Raw genomic sequence first — 14,528 nt, 5'->3', positions numbered from 1 at the left:
AAAGAAAAGCAATTAAAAGTTTGCTGCAAGACTAAATGGAGTAACGTATGATATGACAGTTGTTTTTAACCTTGACTTGGGCTCGCATGCTGGTGCGTTTATTTGAGAAGGAAGAAAAAAGAGGCCGACTGATTGGTTTTTAATATAAGTTAGTGACTATATTTCCTGGAATGTTTCACGTGTCCTTTGCTTATGGCACAATGTGCATTACACTTATTGTATTCGACTGTATTGCATATATTTGCTTGTTTTACCACTCTGCCTCGACTCAATCGTCAATAACAATAGTCCAATGTTTACTCTTAATTAACTGTCCTTTCTTTCACTAGACATTCATTGTGTTACAGTCTGGTCCAATTTCCAATGGATATTTAAATTAAAAAACAGAGCTTTTATTTTTTTGCAATCAGCTACGAGTCACCGTGTCTAAAATTGCCCAATTAATACGATGAGACAGCTAACTGGCCAATTTGCATGGCGAAGGTTAATTTCTGCTCTGACGTTATGTCAAAAATTCACAAACAGGTAAAAGCAAACATCAACACGTATAATTAAATGTGTGTGTACCTGATTGGAACTGTTTGATGCGACCGTTGGTGCTGCCGATATCCACAGGCAGCATGTCCTTGAACCAGGTGATCTCCGGGTCGGGGTTTCCGCTGGCCGCGCACAACATGGTGGCCGTCCTGGTCCGCTCCACCACCTTCAGCTGGGGGCCCAAGTCGATGGTGGGGAAGCCGTGGGGGATCTGGTTCTCTGCAGATGAACATACGCCAGGGGATTTTGTTAGAAGAGGCAGAGAAAAAAACATAAAATGTTGAAGTTGGGAGGCCTCTCAGAAGCTTCGACAGCTTTAAGGATGCCGGCTCGCGAGAACTTAGCAAGTATTCAGTGCAGGATGAAGAGATCTTGAGCATACAAAAAAAAAAAGCTGCATTCGCATTGAGATGCCAACAAAAGCATGGCTTCAGAATACACCACCAACGTTTTGGAATTTGGGGATTATTTCAACTATTTTGAAACTAAAAAGTTGAAAAAGTATTTGGAGTCTATTCATATGTGCTCATGCCTTTCATCCAATAGGCATCAACCTTGTGGATTATTTTGAATCCTCCTTAGTTCTGATGTGCATAGTGGCGCTTTTCAGAGACCATCAGGAGGTGACATTTGATTTTGTGATGGCGGTCGAGGACACCTTTGTAGTTGTGGCACATATTGACACATTATGGCAGGGACACGAACATTCCCTCCTCCATTGAAATGATTCCAACGTGCTGGGCCCTGGCATCTGCTTTACACATGGAAATATTTGTATTCACACTGCAATGTTTTGGCGAGCTAAGCCCTTTTCGCTCTCGACGTCAACAGGGGATATTTTAAAGCAAACAATGTTGTACCCGCCGCCCATATAATATTTATGATTAAGATTATTGGCGAATGTTTCCGGCCGGTGAAAAATGCAAAGGGAGATATTACACGAGGCGGTATCAAGAGAGCGCAAACAGGGAGGGAATAAATCATCAAGGCTTATACATGAACCGGACGCTTTTTCACCCCGTTTTGCTTGGCAGGTGGGCTGTGAAATCCAATGTGTGCGTTGAAATCCCAATATAAAACTCTAGCCCGAGCCTTGAAACCCAATTTTGAGGAAGCTGTAGTATTTACAAAATTTGCAATAGAAAATCATGCACATTTTGTCACTAGAAGCTGAAGCAATTTGCATAGCCCACTCATTTGGTTGATAAAAAAAAAAAAAAAAGTTTGAGTAGTTGACAAGCTATTGTGGAGGCCTGTCTGTTTTCTCAAGCAACTCCTGCAGCTGGTCTGCGCTGGCAACTTGTCATTCCGGGTAAGACAAAGACGAGCCTTTGTGCACATCCTCTTTTATTGCCTGAGACGCCAGAGAAGGCAGGCGATGCTTGGAAGGAAGCCAGTAAATCAAATCAAACACGCAGCTTGATGGTTCTCAAGATAAGCCGACCTTTTAAGCAAAAACCCGGACTTGAAACCCTGACCTTTGCTTGAGACGCTGACTTGTAACCCGAATTCAGACTTGAAACCTTGGAATCTTAATTTGAAATGCTCGCCCTTGTTTAAATCCTGACTTTGAAATGCTAACCCTAGTTTGAACCCCTAATTCAAAACCTTAAGATATAAACACCGAAACTCAAATCCTTATTCTCCTAAATTTTGAACCTCTTTGAATCGTAATTATAAACTCTTAAATATGTGTTCTAACATGTTTCCGTCTTTCTTTTGGTTCTTTATCCTTAGTTAAAAAGGAAACCATTTTAATCCACGACTGATTTTTTTTAATTATTCATAAAAGGGCACTAGGGGTGTTCCACTCAACCATTTATTTGATGAAAACATGCACAAGACATTTTTAGTTGGGATTTTTGTGTTTCCTTGAAATGAAAAGGACATTTTATCAGGCATTTTGCCTGACAGAACAAAAAGAGTATTAAAAAGTCACGTTATTGGTATTGATCCAACAAAGCAGAGCAGATGCTTATTAACGACAAACAGCCGTGAATATCGAAACGTGACGCAAGCGGGCGATGTCAAGTACGGTACGGCTGGTGGGGGATGTCGCCAATGACAGTCCTAATCCGGTAATTAGTCCAATTAACGTGGTCCTAAACTAGCGTGGCAAAGAGGTGTAATGCAGGTGCAAGGAAGAGGAAATAAGTAAGAAGGAGAGCAAGGAGAAAAGGGGGCGGGCACTGGGGAGGCTTTGCATGCCAACCTCCTGCCAGCTCCAATTACCAGTGCGAGCGGAGCGTGGCGACGAGGGCGACGACTCTAATCAGAGCCCCGCTGAAATAGAACCGTCCTCGTCCTACTGCCCCACTGGGAGGCCCGCTGGATGGCGATGCAGCGCTAATGTCAGCCGGGCCCGTCTCCCCCGATAACCTCCGCCAACCCCAAACATCTCGTCGGGGGAAAAACTGTTAACTAGGTAGGCCAGACATGGTCTCCTTTTCACGTGGCTGTGCTTTCTCATGACTCTTTTCAATCCGCAGTGCTGACGGCAGACAAATGCGCTGCTATGAATGTTTAACGTGTGGGCAGAAGAACAGACGCCTCTTATGGAGAATACATCCTTGTGAAACATGGAAGGGGAGCAAGCATATGCACGCAAATATTCATGAGGAAACACATTGTGCATCAATACTGTAGTTAAAGGAGACTTAACATGGCAGCTCCCCCCCCCCCCCACCCCAATTAAAACCATTCCCAGGTGTATGAAACATCCTGAACATGATTCGGAGTCACGATTAAAAGTGAAGAAATGGATAGTAGAAACTTTGCTTCGTTTTTGGCTTCGACCGAAGAGCCGAATGATGGTCATTCGCCTCGGGATTTTTCTGTCAGCTTATTGACGTTTACTGTCAAAGTAAATGCGTAACAAAACGGCAACTTTGACTTCCAAAGAAGAAGGGGCATCTGTACATCTGACATTTACAGAGGAGATTAAGAAAAACAGTGAAAGCGCCAGCTGCATGGTGAATAGTAAACATTCATCAGTGCCACGTTCGATTAGGATAAAAAGCTTTCAAGCTCTTGAGAATAAAGAGGCACTTCCTCACGTCTGATGTGTTGTATTAGCCCCACTCTTTTTCTTTTTTTTTAATCAATACCAGGTCTCGCACTAAAGCCTTTTATTATTCATCTGCAAAGGAAAAAAAAGAAAACTAAATAGCACTAAAGGTGTTGTCTGTGCTCCAATTGGTCTTGAGTCAATATGGCAGTGAAAGGCACACGAGTCATCTCGAGGGGGAAGAAAAATAAAGTGAAAGGCCCGCGGCTGTTTTCCGACGGGAGCTCGCAGAGGCAAAAGCATTTGCATGCGAGGTATCAACAGGGAAGGTGGGGGACGAGGATGCAAATAAAAAGTTCAGCGAGTTCGACTGAACAAGCTGCTTGGCTGATTAGTCGCTCATCAAAATGGAATTTTCCGTTTTGATGTTGGACCCCGACGCCAAGATACAGGTACCTTGAATCTATTTGAAACCAAATTAACTATACCTCTCGCACACCAGTCCTGACATGTAACAGCTCTCAAAATGGCGAAGAAACAAAGTCGTTGAAGTTAATTGGTTAGCATATCCGCCCAGGTCTCTGCACTGCTGTTATGACCATGTGAACAAGCCCCTCATTGGATTTCAGGAAACACCCAAGGTCTCCTGATGTAAGACGCTTGTGAAATGGTGAGTATCTGTGAAGAAAGGCGACCTGAATAATTTTTTCTTTTTTTTAAAATGCACAAATTCTTTGCAGGGCCTGGCTTGAAAGCTTTCACAAGCACTTTCCACAAAGCAGATAAGCGTGTTTACGACGCTCGGGATCAACCGTGGCGGAGGGAGGAGGGTCAGTGAATGTAACGCAAGACGGAGAGACGACGTGCACATTTCGTGGAGCCTCGCACGATATCTTCAGGTGTTGAGCGAGTTGCTATGGTGCATAAAACAAACACTCAGTCCACGCCATGACACACCATTCGACGGAGCGTCACAAAAACAAAGTCACGGCTAAAAGAATACACAACACCGCTGCTGCTGCCTTTTAACTCGCCGGCGATGACTAGCTTGTTTATCCGGAGTAAAATGACTGTAATGCATTTGTGTGACCTTTGAAACAAAATACTTTTTTGTCTGGCTGAGCAGAACATTTGCTCTTATTTCCCCGCTTGCGAGCACATAATCAATAACAGTCATCTAATTCCCCCACCAAGCCAACCCACAGTTTTCGTTTTATCATCTTCATCTTTTCCACTTTTCTATTTCTCTCTTCCGGGCGATCTGATATCATACTTGCACTGCCATCAGCGTGATCTACGGCTCTGCCAGAAAGCACGCGTCTCTTATTTATGCCGGGGCGCACTCTTTTTGCGCATAACCCTGACCTACGACCCTGCACGACGCGCCCACGGGAGGTTCTCCGAAATGTGCTGGCTTCTGTCGGCCGAGTCACCTTGTCTTGTGTTGACAAACACGATGCATCCACTTGCTTGTATTCCTTCACAGGATTATTCTAGTTCTGTGTGGTTCGTCTCACTGGCAGGGAGGGGGTCTTTTATACTATCAGCCTAATAGCACAGCTGCCTGAGGCACTTTTAAATTTTGCTTGCTAATAATTGGTCAGTCTTGTATAACAAATGTTGGTTATCTTTGGTCAGAGACACTGGCGGAGCTAGAGGGGGAGCCGAGGGGGCACTAATCCCCCCCATAATATACTTGGACCCACCCTAGGCGACAGGCCAGAAGTATTTTTTGATTTGTTTCTCATATTTACACCTTTCTCCCATAGTGGACATAAAATGAAACGTTATCAGCATTTTTTTATATTTTAAAAAAAAAAATGTTTTCCCTTTTTTGCAGGCCCCCCCGAGATAGAAAACTGATTTTCCTAAAAAGTAGACCAAAGGTATTTTTTGATTTGTTTCCCATATTTACACCCTTCTCCCATCGTATACATAAAATGAAACTATATCATTACCCCCCTTTTTTTTTTACATTCGTGTAAGAATGATCAAAATGGAACAACATCTGACTAAATTTGAGCCTGTTCCAGGTGTTTGTTGAATTCAAGACCATTGAGATGTTATTATGATTTACACCTTGCAGACGGGAAATAAACAAACCGCAGTGTGGCAAATGAGACTTGATTGTCACTCCTGGAGTCGCTGGATAAGAAGGACAAGGGTCTAAAAACTAGGAGAGTGTGACGGTCTGCTGGAGCAGAGCAACAAGTCGGTAAACAAACAAATGAATCAATCATCTTCACGTCTCAAATTAATCATCGGCGGAGCTCCGCCGTGACACGCTAAGTGCAATTATGGGCCGATAGGAGTGACTTTTACGAGTATGGGAGCGCGGATGGCGGTGGGTTGACTTAATTAAAATGTTCGGTTCCTGTGACAGGCTTTATTGATTCCCTCGGTCGGACATAATGAATAATATGCAGTCTATGTCAAGGGTGTCAACTTTTATTATAGCAGAAGGGTTCAAAAACAACCTGCAAACTGTTCCCCGTATGAGGTCACGGCAACAGCAACGGCTCAGGTGGCTAAGAGGGAAAGTGAAAACATGGCCTTTAGTCTCAAACGCCACAAAAAGATCTGGTTCCTGTAGCTCTAGCGATTGCTGCACGAAATAATCCTGATCTTGATCTCGGATCACGTCCGCATTTTTATGTGCTCCCAGCGTTTTGCGAGCCTGATGCTCAAATGTTTTCCAACGGGGGAGTGATTATTCAGTTAGTTTAATGTTTTACAGCGTGCTAACTGAACTTGCTGCCAATCTCTGCCCACATGCTTTGACAAACACTCACATTTTTCAAAATTTAGCAGTGCCTAGTATATTTGGTAGAAATGGAATAGAATGGAAAGGTCTTTGAAAAACTTTTTGGTGGGTCCACTCTATCATAAGTGGCTTGCCAAATGTCATGTCTCTTGGTGAAACTGGCTTACGGGCAGACCTGGACATGTTTTTTGCACCAAACGTAAACATGCATTTATTCTGATGGTTTTATTGGTCTTCTGCTCTTTTTTTCTGACATATGTCAGATGCACCCACATTTCTGTGATTGGAAGGCTATCCAGGCTACAGAAGAATGATAACAGCTTTGGCAAGTTGTGACAGCACATGTCTGCCGTGCACAGATTCCCATCCATTTTTTTTCTTCTCTTTTCTACATTGGGCAGGGCCTTATCATGGCTGCGTTCAAATGCATGTCCAAAATGAGTTCATTATTCTCGTATATTGACAATAGCATTATTATAAATTCACTTTTATACTTCTTCATACTTGGGTATAAACCAGGGGATCTTAAAATGATTTCAACTGTCTATTTTGATTCCCTGATATGACTCAATATTAACAGATGACATGAGAAACAAAAATGGGAGGGAGGGCAGGTTCAGTCATGAGTGACAGTGTTTAAAATACCATCCTTATCTTCTAAATAAGTAAACAGAGAAGCATTAGGCGTGACACCACAGGTATTAGAAAGCAGGTCAAACTGCGATGAGATCATACAGTATTTGTTTAGTCAGCCAGCCAAGCAAGTATCGACGCAATGCAAGCACAAACAACTGCGATTTTATCTCGGGTAAAACCTGCACCTCTGAGAAAAAGCCAAGCTGTCGGTGGTCCATGGTGACGCACAAGCTCAAGCTTAGGGGCGCTCCTGGAGTGATTGGTGTGTAAGAAGAAGAAAGGGTCAGGGAGAGAAGCCTCTCATTAGCCAGGTCATTGAGGACTCCCCCGCTGACCTCTGCTAAGGTCCATCCATCCATAGCTAGTCATGCCCCGAGGAGCCGTTGACTCATTAGCCCACCAAGTCATGGACCTTGCTCTTTCATGGCAGGGTTACCAGCTCGTGGCGGCGTTATTAACAAATTAGAAAAATCAAAGCGCCTTTCTTATACGCTTTGAAGTTGGGCTACTTACATAGCTGTAGTCGATATTAGCCAAAAAGCAGTGGAAATAAGGACTAATCGGTGATCTGAGGCAAAATAAACGGCATCGTTTAGCGGAAATGATTTAATTGCCATGCAATTAAGGCTAATTTTGTTACATGTGCGACGTGTTTCTACTGTAACAAGCTAATAATGATCAATGTGTTAAATTTCACTTTCAAATGGCAGAACAAGCCAAACTCAGCCCACATTTGGTCGAACCATCTTATGGAATCAGATTTGTCTATTCGGATATCTGGGGGGGAAAAATGGTCGTGTTTGGGATCACAACAGTCCGAGGTTAGCTTTTTCAAAAGTGATAGCTACACAGACATGACACACTACTGATAATCACATCAGTAGTGATCACTCACAAGCCTTCTGAGGAAAAATCTTTTAATAACAATCTGCTTGCTTGCGGATATTTAACAGCCGCACGTCAATTCCGAGACGTCACTGTCTGCTTTTGACAATTGTCAGATGTAAACGGAGGAGTGTGTCATGTCACATCTTTAATATCTTCCCGCGGGGCCAGAGATGAATTCAATACATCCCGAGATTGAGCCCCGACACTAAGCCAATACATGACGTCTTCACCATGCAAGACGAAACAGCACTAGATCGCTGAAGATAAGAACATTTAACTGTGAACATGTTCTTCAAATAGCAACCTAAGAATGACGACAAAAACATACCACAACACGGAATAACACACTTGAGTGTGTTCATTAAAAATGCTGGAATATTGTTAAAAAATATTAAATATACACAGAAAGTTCAAGGAAATATTTAAAAAATGACATTACAAAAGACAAAATACTTAAAAATGTTAATAAAAAATAAAAATAAGAACAGTATTAGAGCAGTACTAGAAGGAAAACAGTGCACAGGCTTCTTTCTCCATGACTGATTCGTCAATCCAAAAATATTACGATGAAAATAAATATTTAAAAGAATCGAACACATCAGAATGCAGTTGTGTCAGATGAAAACGACAAAGGCATCAGAGGCTACAGAAGAGACTAAGTGGCTGTCCACAGCTGCGTAGACATTCAGCATGAAAAAGCCATTTAATACCTCCCCGAAATAACACACTCGAGTGTGTGAAGAGAGGGAGAAGGCTACCATGTGAGACTTTTCATGTACCCACTTGAAACCCCCATGAACATCTAAACATTCGCCTTTTGCCGTAAATCTCTTCTCCAAGCTGCAGATGCAGTTGGTTCTAATCTAATACCAAATTACACGTTTCCGACATTTTAGCAAAGTGTCCATTTTTAGAGCTCTATAATCTCACTACAAACACTGAAAATTGCATGTGTGCCTCTTGGTTTTCCTCGTCCGCACTCCCCAACTTTTTGGGGTATTTTTAGTCATTGATTGAGGTTTCCTCTTCTTCCTCTCCTTTTTTCTGCCCACTTTCTCCTTCCCAAGCTTCTCTCGCTTCCTCGGCTCCCCGAGGCCATAGACATGATCGCCACTGACAGTGCAGCATTTGCTCTTTTGCAGATACAGCTTGCCAAAAGCAAACGGCAATTGATGGACAAGGGGAGATGATAAAACGTCGCCCGAAAGCACGGACGACTCCGTCCAACGCTGCGGAAATATTCCAGCAAATTTGCCTTTCCAAAGCGTTTATCAATCACTTTAAATGGACCCAAGTGTCATTTCTCGACGGGAGGAAAGGCTTGTACGGAAATAAAATGCATTCTGGCAGGAATTGTGTCTTGTTGAAGGTCACCGCAAGGTTGCTTCTGGTATTGTGGTACGCCAAATACCAACAGCCAATTCTAAATTCCATACAATTAACGCTTCTCATATATAATATTATAATATATAATATTCCCTGTGGAGTCATCACAGCAGTAAGATGCGGCCCAGTCTGGACCAAAGCTGAAAAGGTGTCGCTCCTTCCTTTGCCCTCCAAGTCCTTGAAAGCAAGGATGGAAGGTCGCAGATCGCTACGACCACCCTCGCCATATTGTCCAAGTCCTTGGGAGAGGCGTGCAGAGACAGATGCAGTTTGTAACTGTCAGCCTGGATATGATCTACGACGCCAGGCTTCCAGCCAGCAGATGGTGGGAGATATTAAATCGAATCGCCACAGTGGAGCTGGCAAAATATATACAGGAGGAGTGTACACCTGAGGAGGTCAAAGCGCCATTTTGTGCTTGACACAATAAAAAAAAGATTCATTTTCATATTGCTAAAATAAGTCATTTTCTAATTGGAGTGGCAAAAGTCAAAATATTAGGTCGACACTCGTGAGCATCAAAGTGGCAATACTAAAATAATGCACAAATAAAGCAAAATACAAAATATTAGGAAAAGTTATAATAATCGAAATATTTGATCAAAATACAACGTAAAACAAATGAAAAAAAAAAGGCCATCACGTTTTCAAAGTATCACAAATCCGCCGTCTGTTTGCCGTTTCCCTCGATGGGAAAATCTGAAAGTTAAGCACTTCTCCCAGAGACGCGACAGTAAATACGCTATTAACCATTCTACCGATTCAAAACTGCAACAGGCGCTGTCGCAAAACGCCATCACAGCCATATCAGTAAAGCGCTTCATCTCCAGCATGTTGTGACAACAAACACAATACGGACAGAAACGTTTAACGGCACGCCGAGCTCACCATTCAGGATATGCGTGGACATTACATAAACACGTGGGGGAGCGGGAAGGGAGAATGTGGGAGAATATCTGTTATACAACACACCTTTTGGTCATTGTGGACAATTTGAATAAAGGCAAGCAAAGGATGGGATTAAGTTGTCGGAGGCGCTGTGCTCCGTGTTAAATCATTCCAATACGGCTCACGTAGGCATTCATCGCGCAATGAGATTTCCCCACTATTTATCCCGTCCGCTCCGTTTGTCCGCACTCGCCTGGGCCGCCGAGATATTTATTACGGGCTATTGTGTCGTAGTCATTTCCCGCCTCTGCGCCGGGGACCCGCCGAAGCCGGACGAGCAAATAAAGGCCTTCTGCGAGGCGGCCAGGCCGTAATTTGTTTACGGCGCACCAAAGGCAGCGCCGCTAAATACAGTCAAGCTGCGTTGTGGTCCATCAACTGAGGGCCAAAACTCGATGAGGTTTTGTCTCCTTTTGGAGCGCAAATTGAATTCAGATGATGGGGCCATTGATATTCTGAGGCACTTTGCAGTTTTCTTTTTGCCAACAGGTAGACAACTTATTATTTTCTTCCAAGCTTGCTTATTTCTCGCTTGACCTTTTTCCACATGAAAACTTTGCGAGTTCAAAGGGAGTTGACGGGGATAACTTCTTCAAAAAAGAACATTTCTCATTTACACTCTGACAGGGGAGGACTTTGGTAATGATGGTGCTCGTTTGATCTGTTGCCATTAGATAACATTCTCGTGTCTGGAGACACGTCCGCAGTTTCCCTCCCGAGGACGAACAAGCGTGTGCTCTTCAACATTTCTGCGGCGAGACTTACCCATTAACGCCTTTTTTTTTTTTACATCGGCACTATCAGGCACTGTTCCAACTGTTTGATTGAGAAACCATAAATACAAACACGGAAGCTAAGGCGTCTCCGTCCACGAGTGCCACGTTCAATTTTTGCAATTGCGACGCCCGTGTCGCTTCTGATGTCTTCTCGGACGGCGGGAGTGCTATTTCACACATTGGCCGGACAAGCGCCATTTAGCAGGACATTTACTGAGGCGCTTCAATTCGAGTGGGGGTGCTGCGAGGTCAGGGCGCAGGCGTCGTTAGCCGTGCAACGAGTCATCGTTCCCCGCGGTCATTGCCGAGCGTCCGGTATACTCGGCGCAGCGATAAAAGAATATAGCGGCGACGGAATAAGCGGGCTATGACGCCGATAATTATTTTGTTATAGGCGAAAACAACGATGACTTTGGGGCCCCGTCTAAAAGTCTGGATGACCTCTGGATGGCGTGAGAACAGCGGCGAAACAAAAGAGCGGGACTCCTAACAGCGTGACAGAATGAATTACAGAGTGACTGGAAACTCGTGACGTGCCAAAGTGCTAAAGTCCAACTTGGCAGAGGGTCGATAAACAGGCTTTAGCGGCTCTATCGTGCTGTTCTTTTTATTTCAGCGCATTCTTTGAGTAACCTCGAACCTGGATTGAAGAAGTATGACATTTTATGCCTCTATATTATAAATGGTACTTTTCCACATTTTTCAATATTTCATTTCAAAAGTTGTGAAGGTCTTTGTCCACTTATATACAAATATTACTTTTTGATTTTTTCGTGTGAGCACATTTATATAATTTTTTTTTTCACCATGGCGGTGAGACTTTGTTACCAAAAGGCAGCACCCTTCCTCCTCCCACTGCCCGCCCCCCCCCGCCATTCGTTTTCATCAGAGCTGCTGTAGAACTTCTCAAAGCTCCGGGCTAGCGCGGTCCATTAAGGTTGGCCGCCCATTAATCTCCGTCTGCTTGCGAGCCGCCCCCGTGTTTTTCGCACCAAGTTCCGCCGCTGTGAACTTGATGCATTGCCGGGGCCGCAAACAATAGCCTAAATATAGTCGGGCCGGGATGGTGACGTTGCTCTTGAGAGAGGGTTTGTGTTGCGGAACGAGCATGCTCGATATTTTCATGTTTATTTACTCAACAGAAATACAACACTTGTATTTTTGTTTCCATCTCTCATGAGCTGAACCCAAGGAACAAAGCTTTTCTGTCGGGGCCTATTCCTCTCAAACGCTACTCACAAATCAATCTAAATTTGTTCTCCTTTGCAGCGATAATCATTCTATTATATACGTGTGGCGTATCACCGTGGCGATTAGACGACATTATTACTGCACAGGTGTGCCTTAGGCTGGCCACTCTATAATGGGCGGCTTTACTACGTTACGAGGATCCGGAGGGGTCAAAATCAGTCAGTGTTGGTATCACCGCTGTTTATCTTATGTAATGCAACACATTTACTGCACAAGTGTGCCTGAGGCTGCTCACAATAAAAGGCCAATCTATAAAAAGTGCAGTATTGAGGGAGCTCCAGTCCGCCCAGCAAGTCATCTTTGTTGGTATTATTGGATTATTTCAATTTATTATGAAACACCCTTTAGATAAAAAATATTAATATAAATATTCAATTCATATTAAAAATAAATTAAAAAATGAAATAAAACAAAACAAAATATTTGAATATAAGTACATATACCGTATTTTCTGGGCTATAAGGCGCACCTTCAATGAATGGCCCATTTTAAAACTTTGTCCTTATATAAGGCGCACCGGACTATAAGGCGCACCATTCATGCATCATGTCAGATTTTTAATCCAAATCAAATCATTCTCCATTTTAGCTTTTTTATTTCAACTTCACACGCAATGAATGACTTTATAATCACAAAATAATTATCCATCATCTTTTTGATTCATGATTCATAGTCTTCAGCGGGCCACTTATGATTGATTTCATGACACAAAGCTTCGGGCCAGTTTAAATTTAGGAATTTGGTCCATAGATAAGGCGCACCGGACTATAAGGCGTACTGTCGGCTTTTGAGAAAATTTTAGGTTTTTAGGTGCGTCTTATAGTCCAGAAAATACGGTAACTAAAATGGAAAATGATATACAAAAAAAACTATAAGTGAAGAATACAATGCATCTGAAACATATTTCCTTCTGTTTCCTCCGCCAAGTGGACAAATCGGGCTCGCTTTAACATACTTAGCGCGGGGGCAAAACGACGTCGGCAATTGAGCAACAGCAGTGTGGTGAACATCTGTCTCTCTTGTCTCAGACGCTGAATGAAGCCTTCACCTTCAGCGGGCGCCCGCTTGCTTTGGCCGCCTGCCTGTTCCTATCCGGGCAGGTAAGCGCAGGCAGGCAGCAGCGGCTTGCCCGAGCTTGTAGACCAAGAGCGGCTTTTCCACATAAGATATATGAGCTCACATTGTTTTGTTTTTGTCAGCTCAAAACAGTCGAGGCTTATTCATCACCGCAAGTCTTTTTTTTTTCTTCCCCTGAAACCGTTGACAGAAAACTGCAAGGAATGTCAAGATGATTTCTGAAACTTATTGTGATAAATTCTGTGGACAGCAAGAAATGTTCCTCATCGCTCATCGAGGGGAAAGCTGTGCAAAAAATTTGGAAGAAAACAAAGGCGCTATCTTTTCTTTGAAGACATTTTTTCAATCAATTTTCCTTTTTGAGGACAGTGCAATCAAAACTGCGTTTGCCTTTTTTGTGTACTTGTGAGAGGGCACATTTTTAGCTAAATAGTAGATCACTACCAACTAACGGTTTCTGTTCATTTAAAGGGGATTTGAAGATATTTGTATACTTTGTGGGAACATTTGACGGAAGTCTCAGCCCAAATGCGTGACCCATCAAACACCTCTGGGATGAACTGCAAAAAATACAGCGAGCTCTGGTCTCTCCCAGGGCCCAACATGAGTGACTAAAAAAAATCTTACGGACATATTCCGGATTTTGTTTTTTTTCCCCAGGAGAGCAGAAGCTATTCTTCCTGATAACTCCCACAATAACTAGGAGGACTGTGTACTTGTATTTGGGCCTAATGCTATGTGACTCGTGTTCACCTCGTGCCACACAATTCCTCACGATGCACAAGACGAGGATGAGTAAGAGCGGGGTGGGGGGTAAAGCAAAAAGTCCCTTTGGGAAGATTACACAAGGCCCGACCAAATGATACCAAATGAGGGCGGAGAGAAAAGGCAAGGAGGGGGATCTTCTCTAAGTCCGGCGTGATGCGGCGGACGACCTTCATCCTCCCACTGGCTCGCTCGCAGGCTTTTTTTATGATTATTATTTCTAATGGAATCAAAGCCCCCCAGTGACTCGCATCTACATGACAAAATTACAATCAATTAGGGAGGAAATGCACGCTCACGAGCCGCTGATATGGAAGGCTGAGCGGGGGCCGGCGTGCGGAACCTCTGTCCACATACATCTCGTATATTAACGCCAGCGAGGAGGAGTGCGGAGAGGGCGAGCGGGCCGGGGCGAGACAGATCTGTGCAAAACACTCCAAAAGCTGTTTGTCGGATTATTCGGCACGTGGCTCGCTGACTATTTTACATTGGC

At 43.5% G+C, this 14,528-nt stretch overlaps 1 protein-coding gene across 8 annotated transcripts in view; it reads right to left on the bottom strand.

Annotated features, from left to right (window-relative positions):
• LOC148387490 (receptor-type tyrosine-protein phosphatase F-like) overlaps nucleotides 1–14,528 on the bottom strand; it is a 114,226-nt gene that overhangs the window by 46,081 nt on the left and 53,617 nt on the right. For all 8 annotated transcript variants that reach the window (XM_088395467.1, XM_088395466.1, XM_088395468.1 and 5 more), the window contains exon 5: nucleotides 568–756. In XM_088395467.1, coding sequence (XP_088251593.1) covers nucleotides 568–756 — 189 coding nt within the window. The remainder of the gene's footprint in view (nucleotides 1–567; nucleotides 757–14,528) is intronic.

Source organism: Syngnathus floridae, chromosome 14 (assembly GCF_059516105.1).
Source record: "Syngnathus floridae isolate MCC-2025c chromosome 14, RoL_Sflo_1.0, whole genome shotgun sequence".
Taxonomy (NCBI): Eukaryota; Metazoa; Chordata; class Actinopteri; order Syngnathiformes; family Syngnathidae; genus Syngnathus; species Syngnathus floridae.
The sequence above is the reverse complement of the archived record's forward strand: the minus strand, read 5'-3'. Positions and strand labels throughout refer to the sequence as shown.